General features: G+C 36.9%; 1 protein-coding gene and 1 long non-coding RNA gene across 2 annotated transcripts in view; one reads left to right on the top strand and one right to left on the bottom strand.

Moving 5' to 3' along the window:
- The window catches only part of tmem38b (transmembrane protein 38B), a 47642-nt gene extending 30654 nt beyond the window's left edge, over positions 1-16988 (bottom strand). Inside the window, exon 1 of the mRNA XM_007230611.4 lies at positions 16755-16988. Within this exon, the coding sequence (XP_007230673.2) occupies positions 16755-16878 (124 nt within the window). The 5' untranslated portion in view covers positions 16879-16988. The remainder of the gene's footprint in view (positions 1-16754) is intronic.
- LOC125782402 (uncharacterized) lies at positions 9384-16189 on the top strand. The gene is made up of 3 exons (XR_007425047.1): positions 9384-9451; positions 13478-13586; positions 16102-16189. It is a non-coding gene; the product is annotated as an uncharacterized LOC125782402 (long non-coding RNA).
- Positions 16989-23002: the final 6014 nt, after the last annotated feature.

Here is a 23002-nt window from a genome sequence, read left to right as displayed (position 1 = left end):
TATTTAAGCCAAGTTTGCTAGCAGGAATAATCTTGTTTTTTTTACACCGTCAAGAAATAATACTTACCGCATTTAGATGATTCCTCAAGCTTGATGTGCCACCATGATATGCCATCTGAATATCGCATATTTGGCACACTGCCTTTGTCTTGTCGGAATTCAATTTAAAATGCTTCCAAACAGCTGAGCTTCTCGGCATTTTGCCTCTCATATACCGCCATTAACCTGAACGGAACTGTAACGTTAGAGTGAGGCGGAGCTAAGAAAAAAAAAAAAAAAACGAATATCCGAATACCAAAATTAAAAACCGAATACCTACTCAACGAACGAATATCCGAATATCCGAATATTCGGGTCCAGCCCTAGCTATTACTGACTCTGATGGGACCCATCACTAATGGGTCTCATCATCTCTATTTGCGCTGTATCAAACCAAACTATCAAAGCCCCACCCCAAGCATGAAGACAGACCAATCAGAATGCTCTATCTATCACTCTCTTACTATGTATCTGTCTTCTTCTTTCACTGTAAAAATTATTTCTGGGATCTTGTATATAATTTGCAGACCCCCATGAGGCCCCCATATGAGGTGCAATCTCTGCAGTGTTAGCCTGTGTTAGCATCTCCAGTTGTCAACTCAAGTCAAGAGGCTTTTATTTTTATTACATCTGAATACAGTTACACAGTGCAAAGAAATTACGCTCCTCCAGAACCATGGTGCAACGTGGAACAATAATATAATAGACAAACATAAAGTGCAAATGTGCAACGAATGTGCAACATAGACTTATGACACTACAATAAATACATTAAATATAGCATCTTTTATAAATCTTTGTTTTTTGTTTTTTTTGTTTTTTTTTTGTGTTATACTGTATGGTAGTTTGTCTTTTTCTTTTTACTCTCTTTTTCTTAAATTGTAATTCTATCTTGTGTCTTTTTTCTTTTAAACTTCTTCTTGCCTTTTTACATCGTGGCCTGGGGACTACAGATGAAAACTAGCCTTCTGGCTAATTCTGGCTTTTTTTTTTAACTATGTATAATCATGTGTTTTATGAAAATGCACTGTCCCCTTCTAAATAAATAAATACAAATACAAGCATAGGGCTGCACGATATTGGAAAAAATGTACATGGCAAATGTGTTTTTTTCGACAATATATCGGGAAATTGAAAAAAAAAAAAACCCAGCAAAACAACAGTAATCCCTTTAATCAGGCATTTAAATGGCTTTTTAAAAGGTAAATAAGAGCGTTATTCTGGGATTAAAAGCGTGAAATCAGCTGTAACTGAAAATATCTGCGCTTCAGCTGAGGTGCACAGCTTTCGTCAAGTACCTACGTTTACAAGCACGTGCCCAACCATTTGGATGGAGGCCATGCGGTTACCTCGTGTTTACTCCTGACCCTGTCTCCTCGCGCTCCCCCTTGTGCTTCTCAGGCAGCAGCAGCCCGTCACTTACACAGACACAGAGACAGCACTGTGTATCTACTTCTTGTGTCAAGAATCAAAACATTTCAACATGACCTGTTTGATTTGATTGCCTAAAGTGACATCGCACATCCTGCATGTGCCGATGTAACTATTGCGCATGGGCACATCGCGATGACAATGCTTAAACGATATATTGTACAGCCCTAATACAGCAGACAAGAGACAATATAACAGGCAGGACAGTGCAGTACTGATACAGTACAAACAAAATAATGATAAGAGGTGTAACATACTGTGTAAAATTGACTTTGGGTGTACTAAACCATGATAATAAGTATTTACCTTTGTTGAATAGCACACCTCCGTTCTCTCACAGCTTTCTGAGGTCCTGTAATTTTGTATTTTTTACCCAGCACTCTGTACAACGGCCGTATTGGGGCATATTTTGCCCCAATAAATCACTTTTTACACCGTTATCCAGGCTCAAAATAGCTCACACATATATATATGTGTAGACTCTGCATTGCATAGCAGCCGGCGCCAGGAGGCAGACTATGTTGAGTCTATGTATGTATGTCTGTAATTATCAGTACAAAATATGCCCCGATACAGCCGTTGTTCAGAGTGCTGGGCAAAAAAAAAAAAAATACTGTACCTCAGAAAGCTGTGGGAGAGCGGATGTGAGCTATTCATCAAAGGTAAGTACTTTTTATCATATTTTACTACATCAAAAGTTAATTTTACACAGGAGTTCTCCTTTAACTAAAGAATCATGCTCTTTTGTCTATTTAAAGGTGATATTTTAAAGATTTATTACACTTGTTTGCAATAAAGACACTGGATGCAATGGGAGTTCAGCCAATGAAAACAACACTGACTAAAAAAGGGGAGCAGGGGGCCTTTCTAGAGGCTTCCACTGGCTTTGTTTGAAGGTCATTTGTCAGACAAATCCCAGCAGATAAAGAGTGCAGGCCAGCGCTTCAGGCAGGAAGCTCAGACAGCCTGCTGCTGACCATAAACATTTCCCTGTATTTGCAATGGCCAAACAGCCCAGGCCTGTGAGCAGTGCAGCCACAGTGCAGAATTGCACAGTGAGGAATTTACCACCTCTGCTTCTTACACACAGCACGAAGAGTCAACACTAATGAGGCCCAGGACCCTAATCAACACTTCATACCTCGTGTAGAGTTTCTACAATGATTATAAAAAGATCTAAATAACCCCCTGGTGTGATTTGCTTAACAGTTGTAAAATCTAGTAGGTAAAATCTACTGTGTTAACCTTAATTGTGACACATATTTCTAAACAAAGCAGAGCAAGGCATGACCTAACCCACACAGTGTTTTTGCGAAATTACCATTTATGGCCAATCCAGCTGATAGCAGAGCCAAGTGGGAGCATGACCACTTACCCCCCAGCCAGAGTTACTGTAGGGGTGAGCTGTTACACTCACTAGACCGAGTGGTAAATCCATACAAACACAATAAATCAAAAACAAGGCAAATTTCTAAGCACTCTGCACTGGTTTGATGCCATTGCTACCTTATTCATGTATTCTCGTCTCTTTAAAAACACTCAACTTTGTCTCTATAATACTAATAGCATCTTTTTTCCTGCTCAGTAAATTAATACTGAATGTTTCCAGACTATGAAAGAACACATAAGGAATCCGTAAGGAATGATGTAGGAAAGAATCATCAAAAATACTCTGTGAAGCATTCAGGTGCTCTTATCTGGGGTTAAGTTGTTAACTTGCAGTTTCTGAGGCTGGTAATTCTCAAGAAATGATCCTGTTCAACAGAGGTAATTCGTGGTCTTCCTTTCTTGGGGCAGTTCTGATGAGAGCCAGTTCCATCATAACATTATTCGTGCTCTGATGAAGCTGCACTTGAGGATACTTTCAAAGTTCTTGAAATGTTTCAGATTGACTGACCTTCATTTCTTTAAGTAATTTATTTATTTACTTAGTTGAGTAGTTCTTACCATAATATGGATTAGAACATTACTCAAATAAGACTAATCACTGTATACCTGTAACTCTCTCTCTTCACAACTTTACAACTGATGCTCTCAAACACATTAAGAGACAAGAAATTCAAGTAATCAACTCTTGACGAGTTCAGCACAGCTGTTAACTTAAAACCATACCTCATAAAGCTGACTGAGAAAGTCCAGCCAAGATGTGCAAAACTGTCATTTATTAACCTACAATGCAGAAAAATAGTGTTTTTTTTCGTGTGACAGGTGTGGAATAAGGTCAGCCAAAAGCATTGTGAAAGACTTGTGGAGAGCATGCCAAGATGAAAGCTGTAATTAAAGATAAGGGTAATCTGAACTCATAGCATTGTTGTTTCTAAATGAATATAAACTTGTTTTCTTTGCATTATTTAATGTTTACAACCACTGTACCTTTTTCAATGTGTCTTATTTTCAAATAAATGCACTTAAAAACAATATTTGTGTTTGTAACTTGGGAGAAATGTTGTCAGTGGTTTATGGAATAAAACCCCAATGTTAATTTTACTCAAATGTAAACCTATAAATAGTAAAATCAGAGAAACTGATTATTTTAAAGCTGTCTCTTATTTTATTTTCCAGAGTTTTATATTGCATTGTGAGATTTTCTCTGATACTGTGCAGCCCTAGATAAAACCTAGCCCATACAGAATAAAGCTCAAATCCAAATATATTAAACTGACTTTTCCCTCTAGCTGCCATCTACTCTACTTTATTTACACAGAGCTACAGCAGAACGGAGGAAAGAGCCCAGAAGAGACAAGCACTGGCTTTATTAATAGCTAACAGACCTCAGCCAGACAGATCCACGCTTCACACAAGAGTTCATAAAAGATCTGTTTATATTACAGCTACAAGAATAACGTAGAATAACGACTGTTCTGTTTCTTAAGATAAATCTAGCCAGATCAGTGCACAGGTTATCAGACGGGGTGTGTGTGTGTGTGTGTGTGTGTGTGTCCATTAAAGATGTGTGCTTTCAGTGGACTGGACTGATGAGCTGTAGTTATGGCCAAATATAGTCAGACTTTCCCAAGAGGACACTGGAATGGAACAGAAAGGAGCGTTCTTTCCCATCACAGGACTGAGCTGAGCAATCCCAGGCTATTGAAGCTGTAAGATACTGTCAAAAATACTTGTATCTCTAAAATGCTAACTTTACAGGAGAAGGAAAAAAGCCTTAACCCTTATTTAACCATAATAAAGTAAGTCAGAGGAAAAATATTCTGTTCGGATCATTTTAGACCATTTGTATTGATCCAGTCATCATGAACATTTCATAAAATAACAATGGCACTCTGGCCATAACCTCAAACTGTTATTTACTTTGAGTTTAGAACGAATCTGCCACTAGATAGTAAGCTAGCTATAGGTAACTTTTAGAGGGATCCAATCAGAGGAAGCAAGATGAAATACTTGACAAGGTCAAGCTAGACACCAAGTTTTACCAAATGACTAATGTAAACAACCATTAAGACCAAGCTTTACCAGCATGAACAACCTAAACAACCAATGTAACAAAGCTTTAACAGCATGAACAAGCAAAACAACCAGTGTAACAATGCCATAACAGCATGAACAAGCTAAACAACCAGTGTAACAATGCCATAACAGCATGAACAAGCTAAACAACCAGTGTAACCAAGCATTACCAGCATGGACAAGCTAAACAACCAGTACAAACAAGCTCATCTGCATGATCAAGCAAAATAACCAGTATAACCAAGCTAAACAACCAGTATAACCAAGATTGACCAGCATGAACAAGCTAAACAACCAGTGTAACCAAGCATTACCAGCATGGAGAAGCTAAACAACCAGTACAAAAAAGCTCATCTGCATGATCAAGCAAAATAACCATTTTATCCAAGCTAAACAACCAGTATAACCAAGCTTTACCAGCATGAACAAGCTAAACGGCCAGTGTTACCAAGCTTTACCAGCATGAACAAGCTAAATAACCAGAATAACCAATGTAAACCACCAGTATGACCAAGCATTACCAGCCTGAACAAGCTAATCAACCAGTATAGCCAAGCTTGACCAAGATGGTTGATCAGCATTACCAAGCTAAACAACCCGTATGACAAAGCTTTACCAGCATAAAGAAGCTAAACAACCAGTTTAACCTAACCAAGATGACAAATGTAAACAACCAGTAAAACCAAGACTGACCAAGATGTTTGACCAGCATTACCAAGTTAAACAACCAGCTACCTGAACTTTCTTTACATGTTAGCAACATTAGCTTCGTAGCTTCAGTGCTGAAACAAAAGAAGTGAACTTTTCTAAGGTGTAAAAACAGTGAGGGGTGATGGAGGTGAGGATGGACGGGATGCCAGCAGGGCCAAGAACTTCAAACCAGTTTAAAAATAAACTGGGAACGTGTCACAGTGGTCTGACCTACTACAATAAGAGATTGTTACAATGAAGGTCACAAGCATGCACAACAGATCCCACCTGTTTCCCCTTATCTGAGAACTGGAGTGGTCGGATACATACAGTAGCTATATACAGTATGTTTATACTGTATAATGCTAATAAAACAACACTCAGACCAGCTCATGTTGGATAGGGTGGTTGACTAGCTGATCTCTTTCCCAGCATAATGAATGATTTCAGTTGCTCAGAGTTGATGGAAAGATGGATGGGGATAAATATAGGGCAATCCTGGAAGAAAACCTTGTAGAGGCAACAAAAGACTTGAGACTGGGAAGGAGATTCAAGACAATGACTCTAAACATACAGCCAGAGCTATAGTGGAATGATTTAAATCAAAGTATATACAAGTATACTTATAAGTATACTGAGGGCGTTTTCACACCAGCACTATTTGGTCCGGTTAAAACGAACTCTGGTCCGTTTGTAACTTTAGTGCGGTTCGATTGAGCAGGTGTGAAAACAGTAATCACACTCGGGTGCGGATCAAAAGAACCGGACCGAGACCAGCTAGAGGAGTACCAGACGAACTCTGGAGCGGTTCCCTTGTGGTGAGAACGTGATCCGGTCTCGATCGGATCCAGCTATTAAATATAAGTCATTTATTTGAGCTAAACTGCTGATAAAGCAAGCACAGTTTAAACTGATATATTAGGCAGATAACGCTGATTACCACAGCTGTGAACAAACACTGTGTCCGTGCACGCGCTGCATTCACTGCTCTGTTTATTATGTATAAATCTGCGCTGCATTCATAGCTCACAGCCGCGTGACTGTTTATTATGTATAAATCTGCGCTGCACGGAGAAACACTGTGTTTGAAAGTGCAGCGTTTCAGCGTTCAGTGTTATAGCACAGATATTTGCGCTGGAACACAAAATCTTCTCGCTGTCTTTACTTTTTTCGTATATTTATATTTAACGTACTTCCGTGTCAGACAGCTCTGACCAATCAGAGGACACAGGCTGCTCGCGTGGTTTATTGATGCGCATTTTGGAGCGTTTACATTTATGCCTATGTGAAGCCAGACCGAACAGAGCGAGAAAACGCTCCAAGTAAACGAACTCATTAACTGATTCGGACCAGAGAAACGAACTACAGGTGTGAAAACACCCTGAAAGTCACACTTTTCAGATTTTTATTTGATAAAAATTTGGAAAACCATGTATCATTTTCATTCCACTTCACAATATTTTGTGTTGGTTTATCATTTAAAGTCTTAATATATTGCATTTAAGTTTGTGGTTGTAAGGTGACAAAATGTGGAAAAGTTCAAGGGGTATAAACACATTTGCAAGCCACTGTTTTGGGATAGATATGGTTTCACTTTTCCAGTTTTATTAACTCATTTCAGGGAAACTACAGAAAATATTTAGCTAAAATTAAAGACTTTTCAGCTGTCAGTGAGATATCTAAAGGGTTAATGCAGCTGGAACTCAGTAACAGTGCCAGGTACACAGAGATAACAGAGGTCGAATGAGCAATTAGTCAAATATTACACCATATTCACCCTCCCCCATTCCAAACGGACAAAATCCAGTGTGCTGTTGCGTGTTTTACCTCTGCTCTGTAATTCAGTCACTGTTCTAGACACTGTAACGGTGAGTCATACAGTTTCCAAAACCACATAAACAAATCTATTAGAAATGACTAAACTGAACAAAAAATGTTGATAAAATATGCAGATGATATGTATTTATTATTTTTTTATAAGAATAATGATATCTCTGATTATCTTGCTCAAGCCTTTATGTTAGAAGAGTGGTGCAAATCTAGTGCTCTGCTAATTAATGTTGGGGAAAAACAAAATAGCGTATTTTCCATCATACAGACCCACTCCCAGCTCTTATACTGTGTAACCTGTGTGTAATCTGTGGAAATGATAAGGTGTTTCAGGTACTTGGGAATCCATTTGAACCACCTGTTGGATTGTACAGACCATGTTGACAGTGTAGGGAAAAATAAAAAAGAGAAAATAATAGGCAACAAAAGACAGTAGATATTCTTTACAGTAGAGCATTATCTAGAAAAGCCACAGCAATAATGTCTGACCGAGGCATTCTCTTTATGATGACTTTTAGCTGTTCCCTTCAGGCCAATGCTATAGTGTGGTTTTGATGAATAAACAGGTCCATAAAGGAGCATTTCTTCCCGACGCCATCAAACACATCAACAAATTGCACTAAATTATACATAGGACTGTATATATTTTAGGTATTTATCGTATTTCTAGTTTTACTTATAGACTTTAATCTATATTATGGTGAAACCAAATAAACATGTCCTTCTTTGATGGGACAATACATTTTCATTATTTAATATTCTTTTGGTTAAAAACTTGGCTGTTCTTCCAAAAACCCTTTTTTTAGGTACTGTTCGTATTCCTAACCATGAGACTTTTTAATTGTTTTGACTATTTGTCATACAGTATCAACTTCACATTATTCCAACTTAATCACTTTTTATATTCACTTTTTTCCATGTCTTGTCATGCACCAGGCTGGACAATAACAGGGTGGACACTTTTAGTAAAAATTTGTATTTGAGAAAAACATGGTTGACCTAGAATTTACCTTGGGTGCATGTGTAACACAATATGCCAGACATCCAGGCATGCAGTTGTAGAGGTTCTTAATGGCTTTCTGCATCTGAGTAGAATATTTATATATAAAATATAGATACAGAATATTATATGTATTTATATATAGAGAGAGAGAATATTTACCAGCACGTTGACACTGTGATCGTATGTGAGCAGCTCATTTAAGGGATCAGTAATTTTTTTTCATTTTTTATTCTGTTTATTGTTAAGTTAAAAGTCGGGTTTGGCTTCTGCAGCGCCTCTGTGTGTGTGTGTTTAATGTGCTGGGGTGTACCATGTGCCACCTAGGAATGGACTCTGATGATTGACTGTTGTCTAGGTTTATTTCAGTCAATAGAGCACCTGTGTTTTCCACTGCCAACATAGCAATACACTAGAAATTTACCTGAACTGTTGACGAGGTGTAAGGTAGCAAAGAGCATCGTAACGTGCCTTGGCTCTGCATTTTGTTGTGTGGAATTTGTAATTAAACTGCACACATACTTTACAAATGTTATATGATATTATGATATTCTGGTATTTTTTATATCTTGTATAAAATAATTTTGAAAATATCAAAATTCACTGTATATTGTCCAGCCCTAAGTAGAGGGATCTGGAGGATGTTCTGAGGACACATTAAACTTTGCTTTAAATTTGCCCAGTATATCATCATAACAACAGCTGAACTGTGAAATGCTCTGAGATCGTCTTGAGGACAGGAGTTTATACAGCTCTACCCCAGACCCCACGCATGGCATCTTTCAGGCCTGTCATTTAGAATAAACATACAGTAAAGCTCACACTGCTGATGAGAACAGCAGGCCAGATATTTTTAGTAATAATTATACAATCAGTCTGCAGTTGTTAGAGTTGGCTAACAGAGTCAAGCACTCAGGCTAAATATAACACAATACAACAGTGATCATGTGCTTATTTCACTTCAGAGTGCCTGAGGATGATCGTTTAAAGCAGCACTAGGTAGGATTTCCTTGATTATTAATCTTTTTAAAGAAGTAAAATTACAGCTTGAAACTCACTGCAGCGCTGCATTGAGGTGTAATAGGAGGAATAGCGGTGCTCTCGTGTGAGCTCAAAAACCAAACTATATAAGATTTCCGAGGCGGCCGCGACCTACGCTCACGAGAACTGCGACCTGCTTTCCGACCTTTAGTTCTAACAGACACTCTGGCAGAAGCTAGAAAGAGACCGAATATGTCTGTGAAAGCCAGAAAACTAGAAAGAGAAACTAATCCGCCTGAAACATTTATTACACTCTACAACTGTAGGGGGAGCCCACGAGCACAGGTGTTTTATGATGAACGAACACAAATCCGGAGGACAAGCCAAAAGACTCTATAGAGTTGTGAAGCTTCTGGCAGCTTTATGTAGAGCTGGCAGCTTCTGGGAGCTTTCCGGCAACAATCACGTAAGTGATTATGCAGCATCCGTGCTCCGGCGCATCCGCGGCAATTTTTTTTTATTCAGACAATGTTTTTTCCTAGCAATTTTTTTTTACTGAGTAACAGGGTGTTTTCCAATGTAGCGAAGTAAATTACTTGTGTCAAAATGTACTTTAGTACAAATAAAATTACCTATTTCAAAAACTACTTTAAAAATTACAAATTACTAATAAAACCTACTCAATTACAGTAACGTGAGTAAATGTAATTCGTTACTTTCCACCTCTGGTTTCTTCTGATATGAGACACTCACCCCTCCTGAAAAAACTTTCCTCCGTTTCTTTTACAGTCCTTGTTTTCTTAGAGAGGGGCGGTTTGGGTTTGTTGGGTGTTTAGCACCCCTAAACCTCTGATGCTGTGCCAGGTCACAGTTGGTCTTTTTTACAGACACTTTGACAGCCCAATATTACGTTAATGAAGTCTTGTAAGCAGTGGTTCAATCCTTTTTGAATGTGCACTCCAGTGCACTATTTCAACAGGACAATGCTTGTCCACATACTGCTGCCATCTCTTGAAGATAAACATGCTGAGAAGTGTTGCATGTTGCATTACACACGCATTACACACGTTACTTACTACTTCTTTTTCATTATTTATTGTTCCTGGTAACCCTTCTTTTCTAATAGCGCTGCAATCCCACACTGTTTTATGTTTTATGTATTTGGGGAACAGACATATTCAAAGAAATATTTATAGATTTCTCAGACTAGATTTAGAATCATTTCACTTGTTTATATAACATAATGATTGTATAACTGATGAAACAGACAGTGTCAGTGCTGGATTTTGGGAGCTGGTATGTGTATCAGAGCGCAGGCAGGTGATTATTCAGAGTGCAGTGTTTAATCTTCATTCTACAGGATTACAGCTGCAGGATTGGACTATATCATTTCCTGGGGCAGGTTATTTATGGGCTCAGCCACGTTAAAACCGGAAGACCTTGAAACCAGTCCGACACGCTGGAATCCCTCCAGCACTCGGTTTACTTGTGAAGAACAAATTAAAATTACATAAACAGAAGAAGCCACACCTCCTGCACTGATCCAGTCCTGATGAGCTCAGTACACAGGCTGAGGACTGCCTGCAACTGAACTGAAATTCCTGACAGAACAGCAGCTGCTTCAACACAACCTAAGAGTTCCTGCAGGTTCCTTCATACATTACCTCCAGAACAACAGAGGAACTCCTTAGAACTCAAAAATGAATATGAATTAAGCCCAGTCTTGTAACTTTTTTTTCTTTTCAATGGAAAATCTCCATTTAAAATGCTTTGTTATCTAAGCCTACACACTAAGAAAAGTAAGTACAGATTTGTACTTAAAAGAGTACAAAGCTTGTCGCTGGGGCTGTACCTTATATTGAGGTACAAAAAAGTACCTTTCAGTGAAAGTCCTTTTTTGTACCCATGGTTTTTGTGCCAGTAAAGATTATAAAGATTATAAACATTATCATCAACTAAATATGGCTCAAAAACTTGATGATCCAAAATTGTCTGGCTTTCAAATAAAAAATGTGAAGTTAAAATAAATATTGTTTATTAGTACAGTGATACAGAATACTGAATGTACCCTTTGGCTGGTTAAATGGTACAAATCTGTACTTATTGCTGTTAGAAGTTACTTTGTACTTCAGAGGGAACAAATCTGACCCTGTAAAGACCAATATTGTACCTTTGAGGGTACAATTATGAAGAGTGTACCTTTGAGTACAAAAAAGTACTCATATCGTACCTCTGTTTTTTAGAGTGTAGGTTTAATCCTGTCTGAGAAACTAATGCAAAAAGTTTAGAAAATCCAGATAATGTCGTAGATTTGTACTCATTTCATGATTAATGATTTATTGTCTAAATATGAAAAAACATTTAAAGTGTCCCAAAATAGTAAAATTTTTCCTCAAAACTACACTGTAAACAATTGCTGTATTTCTTTCCGTAAAATCATGCAGTAAATAACTATTTAACAATGTTCAGCTGTAAAACTGCAGAATGCAATGCATCTTGGGATGCACTATGAAAACAGCTGCCACCTGTGTGGTTATATTTAAAATGTTTCCCAGGAATTTACTGCTTTTTTGACCAGACTAAACACCAGGAAACACGAAACACACCAATGTACAACATGCAGAAACGTACTACATTTTACCCAATTATAGACTATAAAAATATAATATATTACTTTGTTTAGAGTTTACATCATATTTTGAGCAAATATTACCTAAATAAAACAGCTAAATCCCATTAAAACATCTGACATTTGTTAGTGTAATGGTTTCTGCTGCTAGGATTTTAATGTTCATTTACAGTGAGGTTCTTAAAACAGTACAGTATTATAATGTATTTATTTATGCCGAAACCGGTCCAATACTCTGTAATTTACAGTACAATGCTGTTCTTATTTTACTAGCATAATAATATGCTGTAATATTTCTCCACAGTGAATTACTGTAATGTTACAATCATTTTTTGGCATTTTTTGTGTTTCATGTTGTTTCATTTCATGTTGTTAATTATTGATGTAGTATCTAAAAATTCTGACTTATTTTCTTAAATTGACTAAGTACCTCAGTGTTTAGATATTAACTTTAAATAATGACATTTTATTGATTTAATCGCAAAATAATTACTAATAGATCAGTTTATTGACAAGAACTTGAAGATGATATTATATGTATCCCAATACATGGGTTACAATTCAATGTAAGATGACTGCTAACGCCCTAAAACTGAGCTACAGCATGGTGGCCAGGTCAAACTGTGGGGTTTTTAAGGACACTCGGAACACAGCAGTACATATTCAATTATATCCAATCATTTCTATAGTATTTTCCCATTCAAAAATGTAATAAAATATTTGTAAAAAAAAATGTGAAGGGTGTGTTCACTTTTGTTGGACAGTGTTGGCCCACAGAAAATACATATAGATAATACATATCTTAATAGAGGTGCTTTCATATGCAAATCAGAATTATGTAATGATAGAAATTAGGTCAACTGCCCTCAGAATCCCAGAATAATATTAAATCATTTGATCACAGAGAAACAAGGAGACTGACAACTATTTGAACTTCATTCACTAAGCTATATTTTATGGACAAAAGTATTGGGACACCTGCTTATTTTATATTTTTTTTATATAAAAGGCAGCATATCATCACCTTCTTAAAAGGCAAAATTTGGGCAAGATTTACTTGTTTGCCTAAATCATCTCCTCATGATGTTGCATGACAACCTGAGGTAAAATCTACACCCTCAGTTGATCAGATCATTTGACTATACCTATCAAGAGTGTGACTTAATAGCTTTCCAAGATGGCGGCTACCTTTGCTGAACTAATTTCCATTGTTCAGGGCTCGTCCCTAAGTAATGATACTTTTACTATATTATTAAGTTTACTTCTTATTAATATAAGCTATAGGCTATAAATATTGCATAGTTGTTTAGTCTTATGATTGATTGAGTGAGTCCAAAAAGCTAGCTAAAAATGGTCTACAATTTGTGGATGTTAACATCTTAAATGTTTTATGTCTTTTTAATCAATATTTTCAGAGTGTTGAATTTGGATCGCTTCTGGTTGGGTCTACTGCTCAGCTGTATGATCGACTGTCATATCATCAATGTCCAATAAAAAACATGTATATCCAAAACATCTTTACAGGTAAGAGATAAACCCGTCCTAGCTTTCAGTGAAAGTCAATGTAAAAAGAGTGTCACATCCTTGCCATGTTTCCATGTGTTTCCCTTATCTGCTTGTGTTCTGTGTGTGTTTACCTGTCATTCTCCCACATGTTCCTATGTGTGTGTTTTCTAGGGCTGGCCCGAATAGCGTTTTTTGAGCTCCGGATATTCGGCACTGATTCGAAGCAAATATTCGAATATTCGTTTTTAAAAAAAGAGGTAAAAAAAAAAAAAAAAAAAAGCAAATCACGGCCCCTTTAATCCACTGAAAAATGTTCAATTTGCTCTGACCGACGAGACATATTCACCCCGGGTTTTTGGTGTTTTTATCCCGGATTTTTGTGTTTTCACCCCATATTTTTTCTGTGTTTTTAGCCCAGATTTCTTTGTGTTTTCATCCCGGAATTTCTGCTGCCCCACACCGCGGCTTATCCGCTGCGTAAGCAGGCTAGGAGGCTGCTGCACGGTTTCTCCGCTGTGCAAGCCAGCCCAGTAAATTGCTGTTTGTGTTTTCACACTTAGGCTATTTGCTTAAAAAAACAAACAAAAAAAAACGTTTGTTCAGGAAGTATTTTATATTCTTAAACATTGTTGATTATATTAGAGGACAGTCATTGTAAACTGTACTTGGTCTATTTCGGTTAAAGGATTGTGCAGGGCATATTACTGATTTTGTATTTTTGCACTTGGGCTATAAGCTCAATATTAAATATTTCGTTTGTTTAGAAATTATTTTATATTTTTAAACCATGTTAAATTATATTAGAGTAGAGGAAAGTCATTGTTAATGACGTTATTGTACTTGGTCTATTTCGGTTTAAGGATTGTGCAGGGCATAGCCGTATTACTGATTTTGTATTTTTGCTCTTGGGCTATAAGCTCAATATTAAATATTTTGTTTGCTTAGAAATTATTTTATATTTTTAAACCATTTTAAATTATATTAGATAAGAGGAAATTCGTTCAGACATCATTTTTGTAGGCCAGGCTTTTGTAACCGATTTAGCCCCTACTGTTGCCACATTACCCCTTACGTTTTATTATATAAATCAGTTTCGAAGAGCCTGCATTTTTTTTTATCATGTATAATAGAGGTCTGCGCGAGACTGATTTTTAAACCCACTCTTCCACGCTCCCGCGTTTCTGTCTCGTTACCGCTCCGCAAAAAAATTGCTTCTTTTAATCCCGCGCCCGCCCGCCACATACACATTTCTGCCGCTCCCGCCCCACGTTCCTAATATAAATTAAATAAACTACATTTAATGCTTCAAATTTACTTATATATTTATTAAAACAGCAGCGCTGAATAGTGTGGTCCCGTTCCTTACCCCAGTCCAAACACCATCGGTGTGTGCGTGTGTGTGTCGGTCCATCCTGCGCGTTGAGAGTTTTCTTTAGGTTTTTTTTTTTTTACAATTATTACAGTTTTCTTAACTATTTATTAATTTGCTCCCGCATCGTCTGGATTAAACTCCCGCTCCAGCCAATAACAGTTCAGTTCTGTCCCGCGCGCAAGATATTCTGACGGGACCCGCGAAAACAGAAGTGGTTAGAGTGAGGTGGAACTCTGGAAAGGAGAAAAAAAAACGAATATCCGAATACCAAAATTAAAAACCGAATACCTACTCAACGAACGAATATCCGAATACCCGAATATTCGGGTCCAGCCCTAGTGTTTTCCCCACGTGACCCGTGCTCCTCTGTGACTAGTTCCTTCACCTATGTTTTATTTGTAGCTCCGCCCCTAGCCCCTGGTGTTTCCTGTTTGTTGTCTTTGTCTGTCTGTATTTATAGTCCGTGTGTGTATTGTTCCAGTGTCGGTTCTTGTACGATTCACGTCTGTTAGTTTGTTCCCTGTGTTTTCTTATATTCTCTATGTTCCTTGTCTTAAGCTTTGTTTCAGCTGTTTGTTTGTTTTTAATTTGTTTGTTTTGTTTATTATATAATAATCGCTCGCTCGCAAAGAGTTTATTTCAGGATATTTTGGAGAAATTCTATGGGTCCACTCACCAAGAACTTATGACACAGTTTAAGTGACAGTTCAAATATGTACTAAACTAAAATTTAACAAAAATGGAGATACTTTTTATTATTAAACAGCAACAATATGTTGTTTTTGTTTCCTGAATAACATTGAGGAAAAGGGTAATTATTTTAGTAAGGTGTTGATGTTAAAAAAAGAGTTTACTCTGCTTTTGTTGTAGTAGTTGTCTCTACTGTACATAGATGGTGTTCTATTAGATTCTAAAGCATTGGTGTGAGAATTTGAATTTCACAATACTTTTTCTAGAATTTCTATTGGTCAAGAAAATTTGTCACAGTTTTAAAGACAGTTCAAATTATGTACTAAACTAAAATGGCAATACTTATTCTCATTAGACAGCAACAATATATTGTTTCTGTTTCCTGAATAACTTGGATTTTTTAATGGTCTTTTTGAGATTAAAGATATTAAAAAAGAGGTCACTTTTGTTGTATTAATTTTCTCTCCATAGATGATGTTCCAGAAGACTATTAGAGCATAGGTGTGAGAATTTGATGGCATGCTGCCGCAGTATTAGTAATAGTGAGATCAGGATGTTGGACGATCAACACTCCACCTTATCCATCCACAACTTTCATACTTCTCCCACCAAATGTACTGAATGGAGAACCATCATGCACCATCGTTCCAGAGAATACAGCTCAATCCATGGGGGGTTAATACCCCCCAGCCCCCCCCCCCCCCCCCCCCCCTAGCCTACACCTGCCTGTCATTAAGCATAGTGCTAACAGGCTAATGTTTGTTCATCTGCTTCAGAAAGTTATGTTCTATTGGAAATGCTTCAGTATAAAGGCACTAGACAAGCTGTGTATGTGTGTGTGTGTGCATTTGCACATCTGTGTCAGCAATGGGTGCATCATGAAGTAGTACTTAACTGTCTTCCTTAGAAGTGTGTCCACATATATTTGCACATATCGTGTATATGTACAGTTTTAAACTGTTCTAACTGATTAAAACACTTACGCTTACATGTTGCAGTGTAGGCTATCTTCATGTCTCGGTAAAACACATCTGTAACGTGTCCCCCTCACCGTGTATCGTGACCCCTCCCCCCTGCCCAGGTGTGTCCGTGTGTTCGCGTGCGTTCAGGTACGCTGGGCTCACCTGGCTGCTCTCGTAAGGCCATCACAGACACGATGTAGTGCGCCGTATCGAAGTACGGGAACATGGGCAGGCCGGCCAGACCCTCCGCGAGCTGCCTTACGCCCCCCAGCCCGAGCAGCTCCATCTCTCCCGGCTGGGCTTCTCTCTTCTGCACGCGCTTAAATCCGGTCAGCAGCCCGTCCGGCTCCGGTCCAGCCGCGGCTCCATCCAGCACTGACAGCGAGCTCCGAGCGGAGACTGCTGCTGGGGGCGGGGCCTAAACCCCACACCCGTATTCAGACAGGCCCCGCCCCTCCTGCGCTACTATTGGCTGGCAGTCATATACATTCATTGTACATATACAGCAATACAGTGTTTAACTATCCCTTTAATAAATTGCATCCACCCACACCCATCCCATCACACACATATTTACCTACACACACACAGTCTATTGATGAAAATGTTAATGGTAAATGATGGATCTCCACATCTTTAATTCAATTTTGCCAGTACACCCCTTACATTTCTGCAGATATTTAAATATATCTTTTCATGGGACAACATTGAAAAATGACACTTTAACACAATGAAAATTAGTCTGTGTGCAGCTTATATAACAGTGTAAATTTATTCTTCTCTCCAAAAAACTCAATATACAGCCATTAGTGTCTAAACCACATGCAACCAAAGTGAGTACACCCCTAAGACACTACACTTCTAACTGTACAAATTGAGCACTGCTTGTCATTTTCCCTCCAAAATGTCATGTGACTTGTTAGTGTTACTAGGTCTCAGGTTTGCATAGCAGGTGTGTTCAATTTTGTAGTACAGCTCTCACACTCTCTCATACTGGTCACTGAAAGTTTAACATGGCACCTCATGGCAAAGAACTCTCTAAGGACCTTAAAAGACAAACACTTCACAAGGACAATTACATATTTAAAACAACACTGATATTTTACCCGCACTGAGACACTTTGTCACTTTTTATGTTACAGATATCCATTCATAATCATCCATGCTGCTCTAGAAAACTTTTTAAACAATTTATTTTAACAATTGCTCTTCAATGTAGTCTGGACCGTGGGAATAAAATATTGTTCCATCTCATGTACCACATGTAATGTGAAATGACAATAATGTCTCTTTGAATCCTTGAAGATAATTCTAAGTAAAGAATACCTAAAAAGGTATGTAACCAGTGTGTAACAAAAAGCTAATTTTATACATGGTAAAAAAAATATATATACTGTCAGTTTTGTGACTAGGAAAATATATGTTATTTTACAATTACTCCTTATAAAAAAACAGAAATTGGAATAATTTAATTAAGTAGTGACTCACTAACTACTCAGCGGCTATCAAAGACCCATAAAACAACTATATCACACTATAGCCAAACCTTAGCTACTACTACTAGCTTCATACAAAATGCAATACATTTAGTGCTGACTTAACACGGGCAAAAGTGCTGAATAATATTTACATATGTTGTAATGGCATTATAACGACTTAGTTATAATATACATATATGTATGTATATTACACTGTGTAAGAGATATAAGATGTATATATATATATATATATATATATATATATATACATCTTATATCTCTTACACAGTGCCATGAAAAAGTTTGGGCATCATGATTTTCCTTTATAAATAATGGGCTGTTTGAATCAATTTCAGATGGAATCACAGTGATATTTGAGAAGTAAAATCAAGTTTAAAGGATTTACAGAAAGTGTGCAATAATCCTTTTGTAGAACGTGTTTGTCTTGGAATGCAGTGTTATTTTTCCGCCATGGATAATGCCCTCCAAATAACTACATTTTGTAACCTTATTCCAAAATGAAGCTAGTTTCTCCAAATATGCTTCATCATACCTCATGTGACTCTGTTTGTGGCGCGTGCTCAGAAAAGGCTTCATCTGCATTACCCTCCCATACAGTCTTTTCCTTGTGCAAAGTGCACTGAATAGCTGAACAATGCACAGTGACTCCATCAGTCAGCAAAATGATGATTGTCTGTGGGTTGTCTATGACTGTTCTCACTATCATTCTCCTCTGATTATCTGAGATTTTTTTTGTTCTGTCACTTTAGGCCTTAACTAGAACTGAGCCTGTGGTCTTCCATTTTCTCACTCTGTTTCTCACAGTGGAAACTGACAGCTGAAATCTCTGAGATTTTGTATCCTTTTTATATCCTTCCTCTAAACCATGATGTTGAACAATCTTTGTTTTCAGTTAATTTGGTAAACTTTTCAGGTAAACTTGCAATTGACTCCTTAACCCTTTCTCATAATTGGATTCACCAGTGTATGTAGGTCAAGGGTCAATGAGCTTACCAAACTAATTTTGTGTTCCAATAATTAGTGCTAAATGTAATTAAATCAATAAAACGATGAGTGTGGCCAAATTTATGCACCTGATATAGTTTAAAGAATTGTTTTCACTATCTGGCTTTACTCCCATAATTCATCTGATCTTTCCATAAGTGCACTGATCATTTTCACTCACAAGAAGATACCTCAAAACGTATAAGTGTCTTATGATAACAGAGAGATGGACTGAATTTAAAATAACACTAAAGGTCTATTCTGAGTCAATGGGGCACTAAATGGGTGAATGGCCTCTTCTTTGCAGCAGAAAGTGTATTAATATTGTTATTAATGTTTTAATATTACATAAATGTAGACAATATATATCTAGAACAGATTTTGTGACTAGTATTAAATAATTGTTCATATTATAAATATTTAGACACTGTTACACTGTTTATAAGTTTTAAATGAGTTTGACTGCAATAAAACCTATTACAGTTTGATTTTACAATTAAAATGATATTTTTTAGGGCTATAGATAAGTAATAATTAACTAATTTCTGATACCATCTTTCTGACAACATTTCATGATAATTAATAAAATCTACATCATTAATATGATTAAAAAGATGCATAAAGTGGTTATTACATTTTAATTAAACAAAAATAAATGAAATCATTAATACATTATTGAGTAAGAATAGTGGATATACGTTAGATAATCATCATAAAACATTGTGCTAATGTTTAAAAACATTTAAACATTAAAAAACAAAATATTATATAAAATTGAATAAAATAAATACCAAGTAAAGAGGAAAGTTTATTATATTAGCTAAAGTGAATTTCACAAAGTAATAATTAAAATAATTAAAAAAAAAGTTTTTTAAACTGCAAAATGCATTTTTTCCACAATCCCCGCCCCTCTAGCGCTATGATTGGCTGAATCGGAAACTTCTGACTAATAAGCCAATCGCAGCCAGTAAAGAACGGCGCTTTTCGAAAACGGGTGGGAAATAAAAAAAAAAACAATAGCGCTTCCTGACATTAAGCGGGAGCTGCCACGTCTAATCCGGGTACTGTGCGTGCCAGCTGACGTGGACACGTCAGAGCTCCACCATCTGTTCACTCCGATTGGACGAGAAGGCGCTGAAGTGGCCAATCAGATCGTCAGAGGGGCGGAAAACTAATAATCAAAACAGCTGATCTCCGCGGCAACCGCTTAAGCGTCTGCGTCTGTGTTTTGTGATTGACTGAATAAGTAAAGGGCCCAGCCAATCGGCTTTGTGCATGTGGCGAGTACAAACACACACACTGTGCAAAATGTAAATAATAATAAAATTATGTTTTTAGCAATAATTATTAATATAGCAATAAATATAGCAGATTTTATATAAGGCTCAATGTCATAATAACGTGCCTTTTGTGTCCATCGTATACTTTTTTATATTTCATATGTGTAACAATGTATATTTTAAAATTTACTCAGAGGAATGTTAAGTCTTACTGTTAAGTGCTTATAGTATTTTTTTTTTTTTTTTACAGTTTTATATTGGATGTGATATTTTTGAGTTGGCCAGTGACTACAGATAAAAAATAACCCTGAACATTTGAATTAATTTAGCTTTTAAATTCAGATTTAATATAATATCAAACTAATTAAACCTGTTGAAGATCTTCCTGTCCCTCTGCCCCTTTAATACCTTCATACTGTTATATTTATTTAAGGAACTGAAGACACTTGCTGAATGTTCAGCAATTAATAATGTTAATTTCACTCAATATATCCTACATTGCCTCCAAACATTCCATCCTGTTGTGGTAAAATATCACGATTTTAGAAAATCTAAATATATATTTGAAACAGCTCATTAACAGTCACCATGAACAATTCAACATGTCTGCACCGCTAAGTCAATCGTATTTTTATTAAATGTACATTTTGGTTAATATTGTCCACTCTGTTGTGCAGCTTACTGTAACAGGGAGGAAACATAAACGAAAGTAAATAAAAATTAAAATATAAATTGAATGAGCTGGAAAATTTAATTTCTATATAAACTGAAGTTAAAAATAATAAATAGTCAAAAGAATGGTTAATTATTAAAATCTTCAAAAGTCTTTTTTTTAAATATAATTAAAAGCCAAAAGCCTCAGTAATGTAACAGAGAAAAGTGACAGCTTATTATCAGAATCAGCATCTCGCGCTGTGTCCTGACTGTCTAAAGCGCCACCTGCTGTTGAGTTCTATGGCTTTATAGTAGAGGATATCACCATCAGCCACCAGGGGGCAGCGCTGCCTAATAAAAAACACTAACTCACTGTTTACTGCTTTATATTTCTGTTCACCAGATACCATACCATAAGCTCTATTTTTCTAATTGTCCCTGTTTACATAAGCTACAGTATATTTATGTGAACTAATAACCCAATTTTTAATCAATTTATTATGCTTTTTGTGCATCCCTCAGACTGTCTTACCACCCAATTACAGTTTACTTATTTTATGTAGAGATTATACTTCCTCTTTCAATGGCATCATAAAGAGGAAATGACATCAAGTAAGCAAGAAGCAAGAACATAATTCTGACATATTTATATAGTCCTACAAGCTCAACTCAACCCTCCTTTGTTGCTGTCTTATCACAGTACCATGCTGGAATTCACTGAGCTTGGTTTTCTACATATGTGTTAATTAAAGTGACTGAAAGCTGAGATAAATTATTTAAATGAATAAACGAATACAATCATCAATGTACTGTAGTGTAAATATATCCTGTCACGTTTTATTGTGAATATGGCTCCAATATCTAAATAGTAAGGATAATATTAAAACTTTGCCATTTTTTTTGTTTGTTTTAATGTAGTGTCTTCAAGATAACTCAACTCTGTCTTTCTCTCTTCTTTCTCTCAGTTTCTCTAGCTCAGTTTCTTTTTCTCTCTGAAATATTAGGGGCTGTTGAAGAATTGACACTGTCTAATTTGCAGCAGTAAAGATTAGTGAACAATGTAAATGTTTTTATTTATTGTCTCTTTAAGAGCTGTGTTCATGTTCTACAGTTACAGTCAGTTCTGCAGTACGGCACAGGCTTCAGACAGAGTCAGCCCAGGCTCCTTCCAGGCCACAGCACTCACCACCTGCACTCAGGTCCCACAGGCCTCACTAATCGACTGCTGAGCTGAATCAGGAGAGTTAAATGAGGAGAAACGCTAAAATCTGCAGTGTTTCAACAGCCTGGACTGACCAGTTCCACATAACAACAGAAACCAAGTTACACTGCTTTTACCACTTATATTTGCACATGGATATACAGGGGTTGGACTATGAAACTAAAACACCTGGTTTTATACCAAAATAATTTATTGTCTCGACGGACAGTTCTGGTGAAAACAGGAGAGTTGAGGTGCACATTGAATTCTGCCGTGATTTAATCAGCCGTGGTTTTATGTTTTTTGGATACAATCCGGGTTAGCACCCGAACATCCCTTTCAGACAGCTTCCTCTTACTGCGTCCACAGTTAATCCTGTTGGATGTGGTTGGTCCTTCTTGGTGGTATGCTGACATTACCCTGGATACCGTGGCTCTTGATACATCACAAAGACTTGCTGTCTTGTTCACAGATGTGCCAGCAAGACATGCACCAATTCATCCTCTTTTGAACTCTGGTATGTCACCCATAATGTTGTGTGCATTGCAACATTTTGAGCAGAACTGTGCTCTTACCCTGCTAATTGAACCTTCACACTTTGCTCTTACTGGTGCAATGTGCAATTAATGAAGATTGGCCACCAGGCTGCTCCAATTTAGCCATGAAACCTCCCATACTAAAATGACAAGTGTTTCAGTTTCATTGTCCAACCCATGTGAATTAAAGTTGTATTTACTAGTGGAATTTTGTTTTCAACTTTACTATGTATTTACACAACAAGAGAACTGTAAC

Source organism: Astyanax mexicanus, chromosome 17 (genome assembly GCF_023375975.1).
Source record: "Astyanax mexicanus isolate ESR-SI-001 chromosome 17, AstMex3_surface, whole genome shotgun sequence".
Taxonomy (NCBI): domain Eukaryota; kingdom Metazoa; phylum Chordata; class Actinopteri; order Characiformes; family Acestrorhamphidae; genus Astyanax; species Astyanax mexicanus.
This window is presented reverse-complemented; position numbering and strand designations above follow the sequence as displayed.